The sequence below is a fragment of the Amblyomma maculatum genome, chromosome 1 (assembly GCF_055883805.1).
Source record: "Amblyomma maculatum isolate TAMU_Amacu chromosome 1, ASM5588380v1, whole genome shotgun sequence".
In the NCBI taxonomy this organism is placed as follows: domain Eukaryota; kingdom Metazoa; phylum Arthropoda; class Arachnida; order Ixodida; family Ixodidae; genus Amblyomma; species Amblyomma maculatum.
In genome coordinates this window covers 115,746,494-115,769,370 of record NC_139344.1, presented here as the reverse complement: position 1 = coordinate 115,769,370, position 22,877 = coordinate 115,746,494, and the positions used below count along the sequence as shown (strand labels likewise).

Here is a 22,877-nt window from a genome sequence, read left to right as displayed (position 1 = left end):
TCTGTTCAGTATATTAGACTATGTTAATGTCGGCTCTGTTATTCGAGAGGGAGTGGCCTTGGCGTACCGTAACTGCACTACGAGATTAATTGTCAATAAGTCACTGGGGGCCCCCATCAACGTACGACGTTCAGTGCGCCAAGGTTGCCCCCTCAGCCCTCTTTTGTTCGGCATTTATATTGAAAGTTTGTGTTTAAGCATCCTACAAAACAATGACATTGATGGTTTTCGACTGCAGGAGTCAGAAGTCAAATTGCTGGCTTACGCAGATGACGTTGCGGTATTTTGTGTGAATAAAGAGAGTATAAAAAGGACAGTGGATGTGGTAAAACATTTTAGCAAAGTCACAGGGAGTAAAGTTAACTGGGGTAAGTGCCTGGGATTTTGGCACGGAGAATGGCAGCTGACCCCCGACACTTTCGCTAATGTATCGTGGGTTACAACGCCTGCAAAGTACTTGGGTGTGCCCTTGAAATTTTACATGGAAAGCGAGCCATACTGGCTAGAGCAGGTCAAAGAAACCCGTGAAAAAGCGGAGAAATGGAAAAGCGCTCAATTATCAATATTTGCAAGAGCCGCAGTTTGCAACCTGTTTTTAATTAGTAAGCTATGGTATGTTATGCAAGTGTTGCATTGCTCCCGTGTAAATGTGCAAAAATTGCATCGAGTTTTTGCGGTGTTTGTTTGGGCGTCGAGTTGGGAGAGGTGCAGTCGGACAAATTTGTTCCGGCAGGTGAAGCATGGGGGGCTTGGTCTGGGTCATTTGTTTGTGCGACAGATTGTCAACCGGTTTATGTTTTTTAGGGATGCCAGTGATCCATTCCTGCGCACAGTGTGTCAACAAAGACTTGGTCGAGCGTTGCCTGATTTCGTAGTTTATACTCAATGTATGCCGGGCTCTGTTTTTGGATTCTTTAGGGAAATTGTTGTGAGCGTGAAATTCGTAAGCGCACGTTTTTCGAAAGAGTATTTAAGTAATGTTAACAGGAGAACGTTATACAAGGATGTCTGTGAAATGGTGTTCCCGGTGCCCTTGTACCGAGCTTTATACTATGGAGGCACAGAAAGTAATGTATTAAAACGCGTAAAGAAAATGCAAGTTGCTACGGGAGCTAAAACGTTTTTCTTTATGCTACATACCGGTACTTTGTGTGTAAAATCATTTATGGAGGAAAAGGGTATGTTCCTACCGTGGGGGGCCCAATGTCTCATCTGCAAACAGCCAGAGACAATAGATCACGTATTTTTGCATTGCTGGGAGGGGGTATATTTGTGGGATGTTCTGCAAAGGACAATAAAAAAGCAGTTGCCACTTGATTCCCATGGCATTAGGTATTTACCATTGGATAAACATGATGATATGCCGTTAGACCAGGTTATGTTAATGTGCCTCCACAGTATATGGCGCGCACGAATGGCTGGTTATCACTGCGATCCAGATGCACGGCCAGCCCGCATGTATTTCCGCGAAAGTGTGCAGCGATGGCTCGAAGTGCTTAAATTGCAACCATGTGCTCCTGAGTGGCTGTCAAAGCTGGAACCTTTGACGGTGCTCAAGGAATTTTAACATGACAATGCCTGCCCCTCAGTGGGGGTTAGGCAACGCGAACTAGTTTTGTGTACATATATTATTCCTTTGTTCATGTTGTTCTGAGTTCCAGTGCGGTGTATTTGTGTCAAAGTCAGGCAATAAAATAAAAAAAAAAAAAAAAGAAAAAAAAAAGTGGTCTAGTGGCTAGGATACCTGGCTTTCACCCAGGAGGCCCGGGTTCGATTCCCGGCGTCGGAATGTGCGGTCTCATGGTGTAACGGTTAGCACTCTGGACTCTGAATCCAGCGATCCGAGTTCAAATCTCGGTGAGACCTGCTCTTCTGTTTTTTGTTTGTTCTTTCCATCTGATTTTAGAGCCCTCTGTGCATGCGTTTAAGCTTCCCCGCTGTGTTCCGGCGTGGTCTAGTGGCTAGGATACCTGGCTTTCACCCAGGAGGCCCGGGTTCGATTCCCGGCGTCGGAATGTGCGGTCTCATGGTGTAACGGTTAGCACTCTGGACTCTGAACCCAGCGATCCGAGTTCAAATCTCGGTGAGACCTGCTCTTCTGTTTTTTTTTTGTTCTTTCCATCTGATTTTAGAGCCCTCTGTGCATGCGTTTAAGCTTCCCCGCTGTGTTCCGGGGTGGTCTAGTGGCGAGGCTAGATCGTGCATACATTTCCCTAGAACTCGCGCCTCTGTGCCGAAGCTATGAAGTTAAGCACGTGTCTTTTACAGATCACAGCCTAGTAGTTTTTTGCATAGGAGCAAAGGAAAATAAATCTAAATTTAACTGGGAGCTTTGGAAATTTAATTCTAAACTTTTGGATGATGAGAGCTATGTGAACGAAGTAAAGGAAATGTTCAACGCACTGTTTGCGACGAAATCAGGGGACTGGATGAGTGAGTGGGAAAGTTTTAAGAACAATATAAAAATGAAAGCAATAGAAAGAGCAACCATTTTACGACATGTCAGTAAAGAGAACGAGCAAGATCTGCACCGTCAACTCAACTTGTTGCTGAACCTAGATAGCGGGACGCCTGGATTGTGGTCGAAGCAGATTAAAGAAGTTAAGAATAAACTTGAGCTTATCGATGAAGAAAGATATAGGGGAGCTATTGTGCGAGCACGAGCAGAGCGATTATGGGTTGGCGAGACACCGAACAAGCGCTCACTCGGTGACGAGAAAAGATACGCGGAAAAAAACAAAATTAAAAAGATACTTCACCATAACGAAGTTGCAACAGAATGCGAGGTTATCAAAGAAGCGTTTGCAGAGTACTATAGTGACCTACTTGGGCGGGCTAAGCAAAGAAAAGAACAATTCGAAAGTCAGTTTTTGCAGACCATGCCCAGGCTTGAGGATGAAGTTAAAGCCAGGCTTGAGCAACCAATCAGTGTACTTGAAATTGAGCAGGCTATAGAAGAAATAAGCGCTGGAAAATCACCCGGTCCTGATGGATTAGGGGCTGCTTTTTACAAGAAATTCAAATCAGAAGCCAGCAGGGCATTGTACTGCGTAATAAAGGAAGCATACCATGTTAAACAAATGCCGCCATCTTTCAAAGCTTCACATATTGTCTTAATTCCTAAATCAGATGACGCAGTCAAACTTCTATCGGTGGAGTCCTATCGGCCTATAAGCCTCACAAATGTGGATTATAAATTGTTTATGAAAGTGTTGGCAAGGAGGGTGCAAGGTGTCATTAAACAGTTGGTAGGTCCACACCAAACGTGCGGCATTAAGGGCCGCACTATCTGTACGAATGTACACACAGCAAGATGCGTTTTAGAGTGTTGCGATGCAGACGGAAGACATGTAGCAATGATGCAGCTTGACTTGTCAAAAGCATTTGACAACGTTTCACATGACGTCCTTTTCACCATTTTAGAGCATGTAAATATCGGAAGTGTTATCGTAGATGGAGTCAAAATGGCATACGCTGGGTGCTCTACCCGTATTATTGTAAATAAAAGTCTTATTGACGCAATAGCCGTGCGATCGTCAGTGAGGCAAGGATGTCCATTGTCCCCTCTTCTATTTGCCTTGTATCTAGAGCCCTTTTGTTTAAGCCTGATTAATAATGAAAGAATCCGTGGATTCAAGCTACAAGCATCTGAAGTGAAAGTACTTGCGTACGCGGATGATATTGCCATTTTCTGTGTGAACCGACAAAGCGTAAGTGAGGCAGTCGAGGTTGCTGGCGGTTTTTGCACCGCAACTGGCTGTGAGATTAACTGGGAAAAATCGGCTGGCTTTTGGCATGGTAACTGGTAAGAAAGACCGGAAACGTTTGCAAACATGCGATGGACATCGTTGCCTACGAAGTATCTGGGTATGCCACTTGATAGCTATCAAGAGAGCGAACAGTACTGGCGTCAAGAGACAGAAAGGGTCAGGGAAAAGGCGCAAGGCTGGCAAGGCCGTAATTTGTCCATGTTTGCCCGCGCGACTGTCTGCAATCTTTTTTTGATATCCAAGGTGTGGTTCGTACTCCAATTTTTGTTCATGAAACGCACAAATCTGCAAAAAATTCACAGAGTGTTCGCGGTTTTCATTTGGGGGGCAAGTTGGGAACGTACTAGTAGGACGAATTTGTTTCATTCTGTTTGTAATGGTGGATTAGGCCTGTCTCACCTGTTTTTAAGACAAATTGTGTCGCGATTTATTTTTCTGCGGGACCAGAAAGACTACTTTTTGCGCACAGTAATGCAAGTGCACTTAGGCAATGCCTTACCTGAATTTATTGTTTCATCATGCAATGACGGTGGACGCGCAGTAACTGGGTTTTGGCGAGAAGTTGTACTTGCAGTACAAATCTTAAAGGCTCGATTTTCCCTTGAGTACTTAAGTTCAGTGCAAAGGAAAAAACTGTACAGAGACCTACTGGATACAATGTTGCCAACACCCAGGTACCGAACAATATACTGTGGAGGCCCAGGAAATGATGTTTTAAAGAGAGTTAAAAAGATGAATATTAAGCTCAGCATAAAAACCTTCTTCTTTAAACTTCATACAGGCACGCTCCCAGTTAAGACTTGGTTAGAGGAAAAGGGAATATTCGTTCCATGGACAACTAACTGTATATTATGCAAGAAACCAGAAACAATAGATCATGTATTTATTGATTGCTGGGATCCAGTCTTCTACTGGGACATCTTGCAAAGGACTCTAAAGAAAGACCTACCAATAACACCGTACGGAATCCGTTTTCTACCAATTGAAAACGATGGAGACATTCCTTATGATCTAATCATGGTTCTGGGGCTCCACAGCATATGGCGAACAAGGATGGCTGTTAGGCACGCCGATGTAAACGTCCGTCCAGTCAGGGACAATTTCATTGAAAGCATTTTGTACTTACGAGATGTTTACCGTACATTGCCAGAACCTCCAGACTGGATTGGCGTCCTAGATGAACTTGTTCATTTTAAGAAGTTTTAAGCATTCACGCTGACCACGGCATGGTCACCGTGTTTTATCTGTATATATTTGCAGTGTATTTGTCAAAGCAGGCAATAAAAAAAAAAAAAAAAAAAAACCGGGGTGGTCTAGTGGCTAGGATACCTGGCTTTCACCCAGGAGGCCCGGGTTCGAATCCCGGCGTCGGAATGTGCGGTCTCATGGTGTAACGGTCAGCACTCTGGACTCTGAATCCAGCGATCCGAGTTCAAATCTCGGTGAGATCTGCTCTTCTGTTTTTTTTTTTTTTTTTTGTTCTTTCCATCTGATTTTAGAGCCCTCTGTGCATGCGTTTAAGCTTCCCCGCTGTGTTCCGGCGTGGTCTAGTGGCTAGGATACCTGGCTTTCACCCAGGAGGCCCGGGTTCGATTCCCGGCGTCGGAATGTGCGGTCTCATGGTGTAACGGTTAGCACTCTGGACTCTGAATCCAGCGATCCGAGTTCAAATCTCGGTGAGACCTGCTCTTCTGTTTTTTGTTTGTTCTTTCCATCTGATTTTAGAGCCCTCTGTGCATGCGTTTAAGCTTCCCCGCTGTGTTCCGGCGTGGTCTAGTGGCTAGGATACCTGGCTTTCACCCAGGAGGCCCGGGTTCGATTCCCGGCATCGGAATGTGCGGTCTCATGGTGTAACGGTTAGCACTCTGGACTCTGAATCCAGCGATCCGAGTTCAAATCTCGGTGAGACCTGCTCTTCTGTTGTTTTTTTTTGTTCTTTCCATCTGATTTTAGAGCCCTCTGTGCATGCGTTTAAGCTTCCCCGCTGTGTTCCGGGGTGGTCTAGTGGGGATTCTACTTCCGGCCGCCGAGGCGAACGGACGTGCCATCATGTGCTCCGACGGAGCGGTAACAGCGGCCCAGCTGGGTCGCGGAAACAGGATTGCGGACTTACCGGACCAGGATTATCAAGTCATTTTGCCTCAACTGCCATCAGGTCGGAATGTTTTAAATACTGTTTTTCTGCATGCCGATGTGAGATGTCGGCCGTATCGCGTGGAAGACTTCCGCGATGCGTTGGATAGTCTGGATATGCTCCCCGAGGTGATTGCCTTGGGGGCGTACCAGATGAATCACGTCTGGGCGCTTACATTCAAGAGCGGAGACGGGATGAAGAAAATGTTGGCCCTGCGTGATTTCAAGGTGAAGGAACGACGATGCGTCATCATCGACCCAATGAACCAGGACGTGAGGCTGAAGTTGCACTGGCTTGTCTACGGTGTCCATGACGACGATGTGCGATCTGCCCTGGCACCTTTTGGGAAGGTAACGGACATTTCGAAAGAAAAGTGGCGTGTCAGTGGCGTTGCGGACAAAGCATCAACGACAAGAGTAATTGGGCTCAAGCTGAAATCCGGTGTTTCGGTGGATGACCTCCCGCACCAGCTCCGCGTAGCAGGCGAGTTGGCTCTGGTTGTAGTGCCGGGCAGAGCTCCGCTTTGTCTCCGGTGCCGGACTGCGGGGCACATTAGACGCGAGTGTCGTGTTCCTCGTTGCACCCGATGCAGGCGCTTTGGTCATCGGGAGGACATGTGCGTTAAAACTTACGCGAGTGTTACTGGACCACTGCAACAAGAGGACGCTTCAGACCTCATTATGGATGAAGCCGACGCCGAGGAAGCAGCGAAAGGGCGGCTAGAAGTGTCCACGCGATGCCCTAACGCGTCTTGCGAAAATTCTGAAGGCTCCACGCAGGCCGCAAGCCGCGACACGAAAAGCCAGTCACTTGCTACACAAGTAAAGACGCCTTCGGAGGCTGCTGAGAAGTCCTCCGAGAGCACCTTGTCGGAGGGCCAGCCAGACGAACACACCCAGGACGGCATGCAGTCACCTGAAGTTACGAAGGCTGCGTCTAGTAGTGACCGAAGAGCAGCGTCAGCCGCAGGCAATGGAAGTCAGCGGGAGCCGATGGAATTAACTGTGAACTCAAAAAGAACGCACGGGGACAGCGTGGGAGCAGGAGACGGCCTTGACTACACTAACAACGAGGGACCGCCCCCCAAAGCCGTCATGCCACGGCGACCTAGCTTCAGACCGAAGCCAAACATCTCCCTCGACCGGAATACGGTCGGGACACCGCCCTCGTAGCAAAGAGCGATTGTGAAGTTTGTGCACAAGGAACTGGACAAACCCTTCAAGGTGCTTCGACCGAGAAGCAAGGCCTCTTCGCAGTGGCTACGGGCTCAACCAAAAAAGCAAGTGCACATGCTCAACTGCTTCCCAGACTGCCGTGGTAAGCGCTGTGCGGTCCTTTTGTTTTGCAATTAAATGGCAGTAAACCTCCAGTCTGCGTTACGTATAGCCACCTTAAACGTTCGCGGAATGACAGCGAGGCGGCGGCAATATCAAGTTAGTCGGCTATTTCTTGAAAACGAATTGGACTTGGTCGCTATACAAGAAACGAAGGTAGAAAGTGAAGAACAAACGGACCGCATGGTGCAACCATTCAGAGATAGGTACAATGTATGTGTGTGTCATGCTGTTGGCAATTCGGCAGGATGTGTTATTTTTATTCGCAACAGTCTGGGCATTGTCGAGGAGGCAGTCACAGTGTGCCCTTCTGGACGCCTGATTGTTGTTGATTTTTCCTTCTCTAATTTGGAATGGCGTATGATATGCGTCTATGCACCTAATAAGGAAGGGGAGCGTAGGTTGTTCTTCGAGCAGCTCGAACAGCATTTGAAGGGTGAAAGATGTGTTGTTATGGTGGGTGACTTCAATTGTGTATGTATGCCTGAAGATCGCGTAAAACTTCAGCCTGTGAAGGACCCCAGCGCACACTTATTAAGGACGTTAACCACAGAGTATCATCTAGAAGATGTTGGTTGGCTTCTGTCACCTAATGGACAATGCCAGTACACCCATTTCCAAAGAGAAAGCCATGCGAGGCTAGATCGTGCATACATTTCCCTAGAACTCGCGCCTCTGTGCCGAAGTTATGAAGTTAAGCACGTGTCTTTTACAGATCACAGCCTAGTAGTTTTTTGCATAGGAGCAAAGGAAAATAAATCTAAATTTAACTGGGAGCTTTGGAAATTTAATTCTAAACTTTTGGATGATGAGAGCTATGTGAACGAAGTAAAGGAAATGTTCAACGCACTGTTTGCGACAAAATCAGGGGACTGGATGAGTGAGTGGGAAAGTTTTAAGAACAATATAAAAATGAAAGCAATAGAAAGAGCAACCATTTTACGACATGTCAGTAAAGAGAACGAGCAAGATCTGCACCGTCAACTCAATTTGTTGCTGAACCTAGATAGCGGGACGCCTGGATTGTGGTCGAAGCAGATTAAAGAAGTTAAGAATAAACTTGAGCTTATCGATGAAGAAAGATATAGGGGAGCTATTGTGCGAGCACGAGCAGAGCGATTATGGGTTGGCGAGACACCGAACAAGCGCTCACTCGGTGACGAGAAAAGATACGCGGAAAAAAACAAAATTAAAAAGATACTTCACCATAACGAAGTTGCAACAGAATGCGAGGTTATCAAAGAAGCGTTTGCAGAGTACTATAGTGAGCTACTTGGGCGGGCTAAGCAAAGGAAAGAACAATTCGAAAGTCAGTTTTTGCAGACCATGCCCAGGCTTGAGGATGAAGTTAAAGCCAGGCTTGAGCAACCAATCAGTGTACTTGAAATTGAGCAGGCTATAGAAGAAATAAGCGCTGGAAAATCACCCGGTCCTGACGGATTAGGGGCTGCTTTTTACAAGAAATTCAAATCAGAAGCCAGCAGGGCATTGTACTGCGTAATAAAGGAAGCATACCATGTTAAACAAATGCCGCCATCTTTCAAAGCTTCACATATTGTCTTAATTCCTAAATCAGATGACGCAGTCAAACTTCTATCGGTGGAGTCCTATCGGCCTATAAGCCTCACAAATGTGGATTATAAATTGTTTATGAAAGTGTTGGCAAGGAGGGTGCAAGGTGTCATTAAACAGTTGGTAGGTCCACACCAAACGTGCGGCATTAAGGGCCGCACTATCTGTACGAATGTACACACAGCAAGATGCGTTTTAGAGTGTTGTGATGCAGACGGAAGACATGTAGCAATGATGCAGCTTGACTTTTCAAAAGCATTTGACAACGTTTCACATGACGTCCTTTTCACCATTTTAGAGCATGTAAATATCGGAAGTGTTATCGTAGATGGAGTCAAAATGGCATACGCTGGGTGCTCTACCCGTATTATTGTAAATAAAAGTCTTACTGACGCAATAGCCGTGCGATCGTCAGTGAGGCAAGGATGTCCATTGTCCCCTCTTCTATTTGCCTTGTATCTAGAGCCCTTTTGTTTAAGCCTGATTAATAATGAAAGAATCCGTGGATTCAAGCTACAAGCATCTGAAGTGAAAGTACTTGCGTACGCGGATGATATAGCCATTTTCTGTGTGAACCGACAAAGCGTAAGTGAGGCAGTCGAGGTTGCTGGCGGTTTTTGCACCGCAACTGGCTGTGAGATTAACTGGGAAAAATCGGCTGGCTTTTGGCATGGTAACTGGTACGAAAGACCGGAAACGTTTGCAAACATGCGATGGACATCGTTGCCTACGAAGTATCTGGGTATGCCACTTGATAGCTATCAAGATAGCGAACAGTACTGGCGTCAAGAGACAGAAAGGGTCAGGGAAAAGGCGCAAGGCTGGCAAGGCCGTAATTTGTCCATGTTTGCCCGCGCGACTGTCTGCAATCTTTTTTTGATATCCAAGGTGTGGTTCGTACTCCAATTTTTGTTCATGAAACGCACAAATCTGCAAAAAATTCACAGAGTGTTCGCGGTTTTCATTTGGGGGGCAAGTTGGGAACGTACTAGTAGGACGAATTTGTTTCATTCTGTTTGTAATGGTGGATTAGGCCTGTCTCACCTGTTTTTAAGACAAATTGTGTCGCGATTTATTTTTCTGCGGGACCAGAAAGACTACTTTTTGCGCACAGTAATGCAAGTGCACTTAAGCAATGCCTTACCTGGATTTATTGTTTCATCATGCAATGACGGTGGACGCGCAGTAACTGGGTTTTGGCGAGAAGTTGTACTTGCAGTACAAATCTTAAAGGCTCGATTTTCCCTTGAGTACTTAAGTTCAGTGCAAAGGAAAAAACTGTACAGAGACCTACTGGATACAATGTTGCCAACACCCAGGTACCGAACAATATACTGTGGAGGCCCAGGAAATGATGTTTTAAAGAGAGTTAAAAAGATGAATATTAAGCTCAGCATAAAAACCTTCTTCTTTAAACTTCATACAGGCACGCTCCCAGTTAAGACTTGGTTAGAGGAAAAGGGAATATTCGTTCCATGGACAACTAACTGTATATTATGCAAGAAACCAGAAACAATAGATCATGTATTTATTGATTGCTGGGATCCAGTCTTCTACTGGGACATCTTGCAAAGGACTCTAAAGAAAGACCTACCAATAACACCGTACGGAATCCGTTTTCTACCAATTGAAAACGATGGAGACATTCCTTATGATCTAATCATGGTTCTGGGGCTCCACAGCATATGGCGAACAAGGATGGCTGTTAGGCACGCCGATGTAAACGTCCGTCCAGTCAGGGAGAATTTCATTGAAAGCATTTTGTACTTACGAGATGTTTACCGTACATTGCCAGAACCTCCAGACTGGATTGGCGTCCTAGATGAACTTGTTCATTTTAAGAAGTTTTAAGCATTCACGCTGACCACGGCATGGTCACAGTGTTTTATCTGTATATATTTGCAGTGTATTTGTCAAAGCAGGCAATAAAAAAAAAAAAAAAAAAAAATCCGTCGTGGTCTAGTGGCTAGGATACCTGGCTTTCACCCAGGACGCCCGGGTTCGATTCCCGGCGTCGGAATGTGCGGTCTCATGGTGTAACGGTTAGCACTCTGGACTCTGAATCCAGCGATCCGAGTTCAAATCTCGGTGAGACCTGCTCTTCTGTTCTTTTTTTTTTTTGTTCTTTCCATCTGATTTTAGAGCCCCCTGTGCATGCGTTTAAGCTTCCCCGCTGTGTTCCGGCGTGGTCTAGTGGCTAGGATACCTGGCTTTCACCCAGGAGGCCCGGGTTCGATTCCCGGCGTCGGAATGTGCGGTCTCATGGTGTAACGGTTAGCACTCTGGACTCTGAATCCAACGATCCGAGTTCAAATCTCGGTGAGACTTGCTCTTCTGATTTTTTTTTTCGTTCCATCTGATTTTGGAGCCGCCTGTGCATGTAGTAGTAGTACAAGACTTTATTGAGGCGCAACACTTAGGCGCCTAATACATCGATAGCCTGCTGGATGAGCAGGCGCTGTTCTTCTTCACCCTCAGCACCAAGCCAGTCCACCCAGGTCCTGACAGTATGGGAGGAGGTGGGAAAGAATCCCGATTGCCGGACATGAAAATAGGCAGTGTGAAAGGTTGGCATAAGGGGAAGGGCAGTTGGGGCATGATGGATCGCGACGGAATTTGTAGAGATATAGCCTGGCAGGGGTTATGAGTGTGTTCAACTGTATTTGCCAAAGGATATGAGCCTCCCGAACGGAAAGATTAGGATGAGGGTCGGGGTAGAGCTTGCGGTCTAAGCGAGCAGTATTGTAGTATTCGCTGATGGTGGCGCGAAGAGACACTCTCGACCCGCCCTCCAAGGATCTTGGCCAGAGGATTAACGGCGCCCGGTTACGAGTTTTACGGGCGAGTTGGTTTGCCAGCTCATTGCCGTCAATCCCCGAGTGTCCAGGGATCCATCGGAGGAAGACGGGGCAGGGCTGCAGCGCAACGAGTGCAACCTCGAGCTCCGTGGACAGATGACGTGTTAGACTTTTAGATTGAATTGCACGGATAGCAGCCTGGGAGTCAGTGTATATAATATACTGAGGCACAGGTGGGAGAGAATGGAAACTTTGAATTGCATGAATGATGGAGAGGACCTCAAGCGAGATAATATCCGGAGGGTGGAGAAAGGGGCACCTAGTGCGTGTGACCGGGGTAGATAGACGAGGATGAAAGAGGACCTGGCTTCCGGACCCGCGATGAGCCACATATGAGGCATCCGTGTAAGCGACCCCATGGGTATTGAAGGGCGGTCTATGATGAGAGGCAGCAGCATGTCGGCGGCCATCATGCAGGACCGGTGACATATTGGCAGGAAGAGGAAGTATACGGAGGTTTGTGGCCTCTGGAGGGGAAGGAGTTGGCAGAGGGACTGACTGGATGGGGGAAATGTTAGCCTGGTTTAGAAGCCAGCGTCCATGAACTGTGCCGGAGAGGCGAGCTATCTGTCGGTCATGGTGAAGGGAGAGGAGACTGTGAAGAGGATGAAAAAGCCCGGTGGCATAAAGCTTATCGGTGGAAGCGGTTATGGGAAGACAAAGAGCAGCTTTATAAAGGCCGTAAAGAGCTCTTGCAAGTGTGTCTAGCTGGCCCTGGGTGAATGAAAGATATGGTATAAAGTAAAGGAATTTGTTAAGAGCCAGCGCCTGAGCCAGTCAACAGGCGTGAGCTTCCCTCAGGCCAGAGGACCGTCTCACAAGTCGGCGAAGTAAATGGGTGACGGGCTGACAGGTAGCGACAGCCGCATGGAGAGCCCGGACATTTTTGGCGGCATGCAGAGGCATGCCAAGAACGCGGCATTGAGAAACTTTGGGGATGGGGGAGCCGCCCAAGGTAAGGGATATCAGTGAGTTGTGAGCTCGTTGATAAACAGAGTGAGTCAGAAGTAGGAGTTCTGACTTCTCGGGCGCGGGAGATAGACCTACATGGTCAAGAAAGCAAGAAATATCAAATCCCTGCTGAATGGTGTCTTGAACGTGACCAGGAGATCCACGCGAGCACCACAGAGTGATGTCGTCGGCGTAAAAAAAAATGCTGAAGATCGGGAATAGACGATAATTGAACCGCGAGAGGAACCATGGCGATATTAAAAAGGGTGGGTGAAAGAACAGCACCCTGCGGGGTACCCCGGGAGAGACAGTGGGGTGTAGAAGTGAAGTTCAATGCTCGGCAACGGGCCTCGCGATTATAAAGAAAAGCTCGAATGTAGTTATACATTCAGGAGCTGCAGCCGGTGCTGGAAAGGCAGGTAAGAATATGGTCATGGGAGACGCAATCCAATGCCTTGCGGACATCGACTGTGACCAGGGCATGAAGCTGAGAGCTACCACAGGCTAAGAAAGTATGCTGGAGTATAAGGAAAAGGTCCTGTGCAGATACGCGGGAACGAAAACCAATGAGGGTATGAGGGAGCGAGTTTGAAACCTCCAAATGCCTATTAAGCCTAGTGAGCGCCATTCTTTCCATCGTCTTGCCGACACAGGAGGTCAGAGAAATGGGCCGGAGATTTGAAAGGGCTGGAGGCTTACCAGGTTTAGGAATGAGAGAAATAAGTGAGGAAGTCCAGGACGATGGCAGAGAGCCTTCTTCCCAGGCGGTGTTATAAAGGTTGAGAAAGTGCTCTTTTGCGTTATCGGGAAGATTGCGAAGAGCGGAGTAAGTGATTCCATCTTCACCGGGAGCCGACCGAGTGGCGTTAGTAAGAAGTGCAGCTTCAAGCTCGCGCAGTGTAAAAGGGGCATCGAGGTCATTGCTTGCACAGCCTGTGTATTCAGGGTAACAGGGGGACAAAGGGGGTGGGAAATAAAGATCTGCAAGGGTTTCGAAAACCTCATCGGGAGACTTTATGGCTAGGGCTTTAGCAAGAGTCGGGGCAGGAGCAGGGGTGGCACCAAGGAGGGTTCGAAAAAGAGTCTAGGTTGATTTTTTATGGAGCGCCGTGTCAAGATTGCTGCATAGGGTATTCCAACGAGAATCCTCAAGCGTAGCACAATATGTCACGATATCGTCTCGCAACTTTGAAAGCGTGGTCTGCAGTTGGATGTTGCGGGGTTGCAGTCTGGCGATTCGGAGAAGCTTTTTGCGACGCTTCCATAGCCTGATGAGATGGAGATCGGGGTCAGAAGTGGGATATGCAGCGGTCTTCGTGCGAGTTGAGGATGAATCCGCTTGGAGAAGGGCATTAGTCCGCTCTTCATAGGACGTGAAGGAGGCAGAGGAGAGGAGACAGCGAAAGGCCTGCCAGTCAGTATGTCGAATGCGCTGCATGAGCGGGTGGGTATTCGAAGAGGGACGGAGATGAAAATAATATAGTGATCACTAAGAAGGGTATCGGCAGTGGCTGACCACTGAGGTGATATAGGACCAGCACAGTAAGTGAGGTCAGGGGTTGTGTGGCGTTGGGAGAAGGTGCCCGCCCTAGTGGGCACTCCGGGGGTGTTGAGGAGAGTGAGGTGAGCTTGTTGGGCCATAGAGTGGAGTAGGTGGCCAGCACGAAAGGTCTGCGGATAACCCCATAGTATGTGCGGGGCATTAAAATCGCCGCAGAGAAGTATAGCCGTATGAGAGGGCAATGTGTTAAGAAATTTACCTAAGGCCGTGAAATGTGTGGCGTGAGTGCGGGGGCTGTAGAAGGACAACAGTGCCAGGCTGAGGTGAGCCTGAGGAAGATAGTAGAGGGTGCCCACTAGGTAGGATTGGAGCGATGAAGGAATTTCAAGGGCTGCTACCGAGAGGTCACGGCGAACGTAGATAGAAGAGAGGGGGTTAGTATAGCTATAGAGTGAAATGCCCGGTAGCCAGGGACGTTAGCGGAGCAGCGAGTTTCCTGGAGGAGAAGGAAGTGGGGCAGAGAGGGGAGAGTAAGAAGATACTGGTGTAATGGAGTGCGGTTAGTATTGAGATTGCGACAGTTCCACTGAATTATATTGAGGTTCTCCATGTTGACATCTAACTAATTTGATTGCGCTGTGGCGTACCATCGCGCTTCTTTGGGGGAGGTGGAAGAGAATCCGTGATGGCTTGCAATGAAGTCTGAGAGGTGGAGATCAAATTAAGGATGCGTTCGAACTGAACATTGACGTGAGTATTGAGGCTATTGAATTTGGCATCAATTTGGGTGATAGCTTCCTCATGCTGTTGGAGGCGGCGCTCAAGGTCAGACTGGTATGTGTGACAGTCAGCGACGACATTCTCTATGTTTTAGAATTTGGAATCTATTCTTGGGTACGTGACCGGTCGCGGAGAAGGGGGAGGAAACTGGTTTTCCACAATTCCCGGCGTCGGAATGTACGGTCTCATGGTGTAACGGTTAGCACTCTGGACTCTGAATCCAGCGATCAGAGTTCAAATCTCGGTGAGACCTGTTCTGCTTTTTTTTTGTTCTTTCCAACTGATTTTGGAGCCGCCTGTGCATGCGTTTAAGCCTCTTCGTTGTGTTCCGGCGTGGTCTAGTATCACACATTCTGCTTCCGGCAACGCCAGTGAACGGACGCAGGTTGCAGGGCTCCTCAGGAGCGGCTTCAGCGGCCATGTCAGGCCGCGGTAACAGGACTGCTGAACATGACAATACTTGCCAGGTTGTTTTGTCTGCACTGCCAACAGGTCGGTTTGTTTTGAATACCGCTTTTTTTTTTTTTTTTTTTTGCACGCCGATATCAGGGCCCGCCCGTACCGGGTGGAAGATTTCCGGGATGATTCATCGCTAATCGCCGATGTTATCGCAATGGAGGCGTATCAGATGAGCCACGTCTGGGCCGTCACTCTCAAGGATACTGAAGCGGTGAACAAGATTGTAAGTGTAGGTGAGCTGTGTGTGAAAAACTGTCGCTGCTTGGTGATTTACCCGGCGAACCAGGGCGTGCGACTCAAACTTCACTGGCTGCTACACAACGTGCCAGACGAGGATGTTCGTGCTGCATTTGCGCCGTACGGAAAGGTGTCGGAAGTTTCCCCGGAGCGCTGGCGTGTTAAAGGTATGTTAGATAAGGGCTCCAATACTAGACTCGTCACGCTGAAGCTGAAAGCTGGCATGAAGCTTGACGACCTGCCATATCAGTTGAATGTTAGCGGTGAGCTGGCGCTCGTCATTGTGCCAGGCAAACCCCCGTTGTGCCTACGCTGCCGGAGTACGGGTCACATCCGCAGAGTGCGGGGTTCCTCGCTGCGGAACCTGTCGACGGTTCGGGCATGAAGACAGCCAGTGTGCACGTACCTACGCTAGCATTGCCGGACCTGGGACCAGCGAAGACTCGTCCGAGTTAATTATGATTATGGACGAGGCGGATGCGGAGGAGGCTGCTTACATTAGAGGTCAGTCAACAAAACAGGACTCGCATTCCATGACTGTTTTAACAAAGCATAAGGTGACGGTCCCCAGTCATGTGAAAGAAACTCGGCAAGCCTTGCAAGATCCGTCACAGGAACATTAAGGTGCGTCAAAACAAGCGTCAGAAGTTGTAAACGATTTTTCTGACGCTCAGGAGCATCTCAGTGCTGAGCCTCCGTGTACTGATGCCATGGAGGTTGGGCCGGAGACAGAAGCCTTAATTGCCCAGAAACGTCCGCACGAAGAAAGCGTCGAGGAGAATCAGCTGCCAGGCGGTGTTTGTGGTGAGCCGCCGCCGAAGTGTTTGCAGTGTTTATTTGGGGGTCGAGTTGGGAGAGGACAAGCCGCACAAATTTTTCTCGGACTGTGAAAAGCGGCGGCCTGGGTTTGGCTCACTTGTTCATTAGGGAACTTGTGTCGAGATTTATGTTCCTTCGGGACCAAAACGACGCTTTCTTGCGGACAGTAATGCAACTGTGGCTGGGTGACGCACTGCCAGACTTCGTTGTATCATCCAGCCCTGTGTCAGAGTCAGATGCTCTGACAGCCTCTGAGTGTCTGACACCGCAGCCGTGGACTAATGTTTAGGGCGCCCGTCTCGGCTGCGGGAGGTGGCTAGTTCGAAACCCACCGCCGGATACCCACCGGTAAAAATTGGGTACAAGCGTTCCCCGGCCTGGCGCTCGGCTCCTCTATGGGAATGCGCTTGGGGGAAGCTCCGTAAACCCCCCTGTGCCCTCGCGGGCCCACAAACCCAGTTTCGAATGTCGAAGCCTGCTAAAGGTGGTTACCCTCGGCTAAATGCGGTTCGCGACTGCGAACAAGGCAAAAAAATGCCTCGATGCCCGCAAGCGCGCTAAGCTCGTTCATGCCCCTAGCGCAACGGCATCTCCTCAGTGAGGAAACGAAAGGCCCCACGCACCCTGTGCGAATACTGGGTGCAGATCGACTGTCCTCCCAGTGCCACGGTGCCTCCGCGATGACACGCCCCATCTCACGAGGCGCACATACCGTCGCCTGCAGTTCTGGAAAAGAAACATCGCACCTTTGATTACGCTGGCAAACAACGATCAGTAAGCGCGCTTAGAAAAAAAAAAAAAATACTGAGTGTCTGAGTGCCTGCGGTTTCAGAGGCTTTATCTGGGTGGTTGTTCGAGCTTTTCAGTTCTTGAAAGTTCGCTTTTCTGTGCAGTACCTTACTGCAGTATATAGAGGAAAGAACTTTACAAAGCCCTCATTGATACTATGTTGCCTGTCCCGGTTTACCGGTCCATGTACATTGTAGGTCAAGGGAAAACTATGCTGAAAATAGTTAAGAGGATGCCTGTGCAAGCCTAGGTGAAAACCTTCTTTTTTCAGCTGCACAGTGGCCCACTACCAGTGAAACCCTGGCTTATAGAGAAGGGTATTTTTGTCCCATGGTCCACAAATTGCCTAATTTGTAGAACACCGGAGACAATAGATCTGATGTTCCTTCACTGTACAGACCCTGTATTTCATTGGGACATCTTGCAACGAACGTTTAAAAAGTTGCTTCCGATATAACCTTACGGAATGCGATTCCTACCTGTTGAGAGTGGCGACGACATTCCATATGACATGTTCATGCTTCTCAGCCTACACAGTATATGGAAAAATCGAATGGCATTCAGGCATGCAGACGAGACTGTACTCCCCGTCAGGGAGTACTTTGTAGAAAGCATGTCTTACATAAAAAAATGTGCTTAAGGCCCAAATTGAGCCCCCCGAGTCTCTTTCAGTAATGGACGACCTTGTGCAGCTGAAATGCTTTTAATCCTTTTGCGTGAGCGAGGCAGGTTTCCGCTCGCACCTTTTACTTGTCGAGTGATGTAGATGCTTTACCGATGTGTTTTTTGTGTTGTATATCAATGTGGTAATAAAGAAAAAAAAACTTGGCGTGGTCTAGTGGCTAGGATACCTGGCTTTCATCCAGGAGGCATTGGTTGGACACCCGGCATCGGAAATTTAAGGTTCTCGTGGTGCAGCGGCTAGCATTCTGGACTCCGGGTCGATCGATCCGAATTAAGATCTCGATGACACTTACGTTGTACTTTTCCTTCTATTTCTGGCGATGTACTAAAGTTTTGTGGAAGACAGCGCCTTTACGGCATACTTTATTCCAAATATTTCAGCATTTAATTAGCTATTACATGCTGAAAGTGGTTAGTTAAAAAGTATTGGGTATATTTTGGCATGTCACGGTCTATATTTAAAATGATGGGTTTTAATAAGGGAGTAATAACTCACTGACATCCACCCTAGCGTAGCCATACGGCTACAAAGGAAATCAATACAGCGTTTTCAGAAATTTCGTAGTTAAAGAAGAATGCGTTCTGGACCGGGGATGTTACATTTAGTAAGTTGTGAAAAACGTTGTTAAAGGAATTGGCGAAATCGAGAGAAATGATATCAGTAATCAAATTACAGTCATGAGTCGCAGCTTTGTCGAAGTTGCGTTTTTGCCATATATTGAGAAGAGCAAAAGAACGAATTGGGTTTAAGGAAGATGGCATGGTTATTATATAGGATATATTCTAAAATTTGAATTTTAATACAGAGTGGACAGATCGGTCAGTAATGAAGTGGTGATTGCGCATCGCCTGATGTATCAACCAGTTTCTCCACTGTAAACAATATATACGTTCCGCCGAATTTCGGTCAGAAGTTACTAGTATAATCAACACCATAGCTGCCGAACAAATCGGAGCGATGCAGAAACAGCTCATACAAGCCCAGGCACAGCTCATACAATCCATGACCGAGAGGATAGAAGCCACGATCAACACACGCTTGGACAAACATGAAGCCGGCATCAACAAGCTTTTCGAACTTGTACCCCATCAGGAATTGCCTCGCAAGCAGCGCGTAGTTCAACCCGAAGCCTGCTCTCATTCAGCGTCTGCAGCTCAGCAACATGGCACAGAACAATAGCACGCGAAAACGTCGGCAGCGACGCCAATCCACTACGCAAACAGAAACAATAATTTGGCAATGGAACTGCCGCAGCATACGCAGAAAACAAGCGCAACTAGCAGCATATATCGCAAAGTCCCCTAATCCCCCGCATGTCATCGCTCTGCAAGAGACGGAAACAAATCGCATTCATATCCGTGGTTATCGGACAGCAGCCCTTACGTCACGTACGGCAATCCTCACACTCGCATCAATGCCGGTGCTAGACCGCACACCGACAAGCACGCCCGACAGTAAAGACACTCAATATACCGCGATAGAGCTCAGCTCACGCCGGCAAACAAGCAGCCTCACAATTATTAACATATACAGCAACCCTAAGGATAAAGGCAGATCTATTCCGGGAATCCTGGGCTCCTTTCGCACCTCACAACTCCTTGTGGTGGGGGACTTTAATGCACGCCACACGCAATGGGGATACACCTCAGACGCACCCAAAGGTAACCTAATATCTACCGCAATGGCTGATCATAACCTCGGCCTGATCACAAACCCCACTGTACCCACTCGCATCGGCACAAGTGTCACTCGTGATACCACGCCGGACCTCACATGGGCCTCACAAAATTTAATTGTTAAATCTCATATGGTGCTACAAGACAGCCTTGGGAGTGACCACTTCCTAGTGTCCACTACTATCGCTTACGATTCCAAGATTTTCAGCCCTCGCACACACCTTCTCACCGACTGGGATAAATTGCGCTCATACTTGGCAGCTGACTCTATCGAAGTCCCTACTGTCACCGACTGGACAGACTGCCTGGTGGAGGTCATCCGGGTGAACAGCAAACGCATTAAAAATACTCCTACTGCACCGCAGGTTGATCCGCACCTGGCTCATCTATGGGAGGCCCGACAGGGACTTCTCAAACGCTGGCGTCACCAGCGACACAATCGTAAATTGAGACTCCGCATAGCCGCTCTCACTCGTGAGGCAGAAGAATACGCCAAAGCCTTAGCCCGTGCAAACTGGACAACCTTTTGTAACGACCTCAAGGGTACATTAAGCACTAAACGCACGTGGGCCCTCCTACGCGCTCTTTTAGATCCAACAACCACTAAAGCACATACACAAGTAAACACACAACGTCTGATACAGCTAGAACTCCAAAAAGGCACCGACGTAATTGGTAAACTACGGGACACCTATATACCCATATCCCTTCAGTCAGCAGATCCACTAAATCCACCTCCGCCTAACTCCGAACTTGATGCTGACATCACCTTAAGTGAAGTTCGCCGAGCACTCCTTAAGATTCGCCGCTCCACGGCGCCAGGACCGGACGGCATAACGTACAAGGCATTACTCAATCTGGACGAAGTCTCTCTCCAGGAACTCACGGAACTCTTTAATAACCACTGGCACGCTGGGACGCTCCCATCAACCTGGACCCACGCCAGCATGCGATTTATACCCAAACCGGGCAAATCCCTCACTCTTCAAAACCTGCGCCCTATATCCTTAACGAGTTGTGTCGGCAAGCTCTTCGAGCATGTCATTCTCAATCGTCTGCAACCGTTCCTAGAAGCAACAGGCTTTCTCTCCCATGTTAAATTTGGATTCCGCCCAAACCTCTCGGCACAAGACGTACTTCTCGCCCTTAAAGAGTCTCTCTTACACACTAAGCGCCGTACAGCCTCTACGCGCGCCATACTGGACCTGGATATTCACAAGGCATTCGACACGATAAGCCATGACCATATCCTGACGACATTAGCCACCACGGGCTGCGGCACACGCATATGGCAGTATGTTCGGGCCTTTCTTCAGGGACGCACGGCACAACTTTACCTTGGGGATATTGCCTCCCAGCCTTTCCCCCTGCCTAACCGCGGAACACCTCAAGGGGCGGTCCTATCACCGCTACTTTTTAACGTTACCCTAGCGCCATTAGCAAAGGCCCTTGCTGCTATCCCAGAGCTCCACACAGCCTTATATGCAGATGATATAACCCTCTGGACAACAAGCCGACCCCTGGAACAGCCCAGGATATCTTGCAGTCTGCCATAGACATCACCACCACCTATCTAGAAAACACAGGCCTCCGATGCTCCCCAACTAAATCGAAACTAATGCAGCTTAAACCCATACCCGGTGATCCCCCCATTGAACTTCACATGTACGGAAACCCAGTGCCCATTGTGTCTCAGATGAATATTCTCGACCTTCTCATTAACAACGCACTTGATGCAACCGCCACCCTTCAACTCTTGCAAAGACAGACTAAGCAGGTTGCTGGACTAATCAGGCGTGTGGCTGCGCGCAACCATGGGCTGTCGGAACGCGAAACCCTCAATATGACCAATGCGTTAATCATTAGCCGAATCACATACCACCTCCCATATCATATACTCACTCAGCGCCAAACAGAGCAGGCGGACATCCTAATACGCATGGCCGTAACCTCCGCCCTACGTCTTCCACGGACGGTTAGCACAGAACATCTGCTGGCCACTGGTACTCACAATACCGTGAACGAGTTAATAGAAGGTCAACGCACCAACCAATTAGTCCGCCTGAGTCGCACGGAAACAGGACGATGCCTACTGAGACAACTCCGTCTCAATCCACCCATCGTCACCCCAGCAAGTGCTACACCTTTCATGATCTCTCCGGGCATGCAGGATCACATATACCAGAAGCCCCTACCACGCAACATGGGCACTTGCCTTTATCAGGGAAGGCGGAAAGTTAGAGCCAGCTATTACACCAAAAGATACCGCAACCGCTCTGATATCCTCTATGTCGACGCGGCAGGGAATTCTAAAGTAGGATTTTTCACTGCAGTCGCTGCCTACGAAGATGGCAGAGTGGGGGCCGCCGCCACTATTCGAGCTAATTCGCGCCTGCAGAAGCGGAAGGAGCCGCCATCGCACTCGCGCTTGCCCATTCAGCCATTGACGAAGCCATTACCGAAATTTGTACAGATTCTCAGGCGGCATACCGCCACTACCTAAACGGCGTGGCGACACTGGCCGCGCATCATATTCTTACCACCGCCACCTCTCTCGACCGAACGGTTAATCTAACGTGGATCCCAGGGCATGCCTCGATCCCCGGTAATGAGCGCGTTCATGCGCTGGCTCGAGAACTCTCTACCCGAGCCCCGGATGATCAGGCACCCAACTCCGCGCAGGAGGCCGCATCGGTCCTTTCTACATACCACCAAATCACCACATTCTACAAACACAAGCGCATGACACTGCCACCACCCCACAGCACCTTGTCACCCTTATCCAGTGCTACATGGCGACAATAGCAGACGGATTGTTTCATTTCCCCCTACCGTCTCTCTTGCCTTCACCCTGGCTTGCCCCCTCACTGCGACACCTGTGGCGAGCCAAAATCCTCACTTTTCCACTACCTGTGGGAATGTCCTTCCCCCCAGGCAGTGCCCCCCATCCCCCATCCCACCTTTTCTTCCTGGGAGGCTGCTTTGCAGACAGCTCAACCCGCCGGTCAGAAATGGCTGGTCGATCGGGCTCTATGTGAAGCAAAAGCCCGTGGACTCCTGGACTAGTAGGGGACCACCCTGGAATACTTTTTTTTTTTGTTTTTATTAAATAAAGTTGTTTCCATCCATCCATCCGGTCATGCAAAGCGGAGCACTGAAACGATTGCGTGAAAATATGCGATAATAAGAACACTTCGGTACTTTTCAGCAATTTGGAATTAATTTCGTTGTTTCCTGAACGGCAGGGTTTTTTGTTGAGAATTAAATTCGTAAGTATAACCCCGCGTGGGATTGGCAGTGTTTGTAAATAAA

General features: G+C 48.5%; 3 protein-coding genes and 14 non-coding genes across 17 annotated transcripts; all 17 read left to right on the top strand.

The window, feature by feature from the left end:
* Positions 1 to 1,794: 1,794 nt before the first annotated feature.
* TRNAQ-CUG (transfer RNA glutamine (anticodon CUG)) lies at positions 1,795 to 1,866 on the top strand. Its single transcript has one exon. It is a non-coding gene; the product is annotated as a tRNA-Gln (tRNA).
* A 77-nt stretch (positions 1,867 to 1,943) lies between these two features.
* TRNAE-UUC (transfer RNA glutamic acid (anticodon UUC)) lies at positions 1,944 to 2,015 on the top strand. The gene has a single exon. It is a non-coding gene; the product is annotated as a tRNA-Glu (tRNA).
* Positions 2,016 to 2,020: 5 nt separating this feature from the next.
* On the top strand, positions 2,021 to 2,092 carry TRNAQ-CUG (transfer RNA glutamine (anticodon CUG)). The gene has a single exon. It is a non-coding gene; the product is annotated as a tRNA-Gln (tRNA).
* A 1,741-nt stretch (positions 2,093 to 3,833) lies between these two features.
* Positions 3,834 to 5,052, top strand: LOC146203575 (uncharacterized). Its single transcript, XM_084585720.1, has one exon. The coding sequence runs from the start codon at positions 3,834 to 3,836 to the stop codon at positions 4,974 to 4,976; it is 1,143 nt and encodes a 380-aa protein (XP_084441846.1). The 3' UTR covers positions 4,977 to 5,052.
* Positions 5,053 to 5,072: 20 nt separating this feature from the next.
* TRNAE-UUC (transfer RNA glutamic acid (anticodon UUC)) lies at positions 5,073 to 5,144 on the top strand. Its single transcript has one exon. It is a non-coding gene; the product is annotated as a tRNA-Glu (tRNA).
* A 5-nt stretch (positions 5,145 to 5,149) lies between these two features.
* On the top strand, positions 5,150 to 5,221 carry TRNAQ-CUG (transfer RNA glutamine (anticodon CUG)). The gene has a single exon. It is a non-coding gene; the product is annotated as a tRNA-Gln (tRNA).
* An 85-nt stretch (positions 5,222 to 5,306) lies between these two features.
* On the top strand, positions 5,307 to 5,378 carry TRNAE-UUC (transfer RNA glutamic acid (anticodon UUC)). The gene has a single exon. It is a non-coding gene; the product is annotated as a tRNA-Glu (tRNA).
* Positions 5,379 to 5,383: 5 nt separating this feature from the next.
* Positions 5,384 to 5,455, top strand: TRNAQ-CUG (transfer RNA glutamine (anticodon CUG)). The gene has a single exon. It is a non-coding gene; the product is annotated as a tRNA-Gln (tRNA).
* Positions 5,456 to 5,532: 77 nt separating this feature from the next.
* TRNAE-UUC (transfer RNA glutamic acid (anticodon UUC)) lies at positions 5,533 to 5,604 on the top strand. Its single transcript has one exon. It is a non-coding gene; the product is annotated as a tRNA-Glu (tRNA).
* A 5-nt stretch (positions 5,605 to 5,609) lies between these two features.
* TRNAQ-CUG (transfer RNA glutamine (anticodon CUG)) lies at positions 5,610 to 5,681 on the top strand. The gene has a single exon. It is a non-coding gene; the product is annotated as a tRNA-Gln (tRNA).
* A 118-nt stretch (positions 5,682 to 5,799) lies between these two features.
* LOC146203568 (uncharacterized) lies at positions 5,800 to 7,076 on the top strand. Its single transcript, XM_084603144.1, has one exon. The coding sequence runs from the start codon at positions 5,820 to 5,822 to the stop codon at positions 7,074 to 7,076; it is 1,257 nt and encodes a 418-aa protein (XP_084459270.1). The 5' UTR covers positions 5,800 to 5,819.
* Positions 7,077 to 9,068: 1,992 nt separating this feature from the next.
* On the top strand, positions 9,069 to 10,729 carry LOC146203567 (uncharacterized). The gene has a single exon (XM_084588842.1). It carries the CDS (start codon positions 9,150 to 9,152, stop codon positions 10,659 to 10,661), a length of 1,512 nt encoding a protein of 503 aa, XP_084444968.1. The 5' UTR covers positions 9,069 to 9,149; the 3' UTR covers positions 10,662 to 10,729.
* A 29-nt stretch (positions 10,730 to 10,758) lies between these two features.
* Positions 10,759 to 10,830, top strand: TRNAE-UUC (transfer RNA glutamic acid (anticodon UUC)). The gene has a single exon. It is a non-coding gene; the product is annotated as a tRNA-Glu (tRNA).
* Positions 10,831 to 10,835: 5 nt separating this feature from the next.
* TRNAQ-CUG (transfer RNA glutamine (anticodon CUG)) lies at positions 10,836 to 10,907 on the top strand. The gene has a single exon. It is a non-coding gene; the product is annotated as a tRNA-Gln (tRNA).
* An 82-nt stretch (positions 10,908 to 10,989) lies between these two features.
* On the top strand, positions 10,990 to 11,061 carry TRNAE-UUC (transfer RNA glutamic acid (anticodon UUC)). The gene has a single exon. It is a non-coding gene; the product is annotated as a tRNA-Glu (tRNA).
* A 5-nt stretch (positions 11,062 to 11,066) lies between these two features.
* On the top strand, positions 11,067 to 11,138 carry TRNAQ-CUG (transfer RNA glutamine (anticodon CUG)). Its single transcript has one exon. It is a non-coding gene; the product is annotated as a tRNA-Gln (tRNA).
* Positions 11,139 to 15,081: 3,943 nt separating this feature from the next.
* On the top strand, positions 15,082 to 15,153 carry TRNAQ-CUG (transfer RNA glutamine (anticodon CUG)). The gene has a single exon. It is a non-coding gene; the product is annotated as a tRNA-Gln (tRNA).
* Positions 15,154 to 22,877: the final 7,724 nt, after the last annotated feature.

Bases quoted from the DNA above. Each gene is read 5' to 3' on its own strand.
- LOC146203575 (XM_084585720.1), top strand. From the start codon at position 3,834: ATGCGATGGACATCGTTGCCTACGAAGTATCTGGGTATGCCACTTGAT.
- LOC146203568 (XM_084603144.1), top strand. From the start codon at position 5,820: ATGTGCTCCGACGGAGCGGTAACAGCGGCCCAGCTGGGTCGCGGAAAC.
- LOC146203567 (XM_084588842.1), top strand. From the start codon at position 9,150: ATGGCATACGCTGGGTGCTCTACCCGTATTATTGTAAATAAAAGTCTT.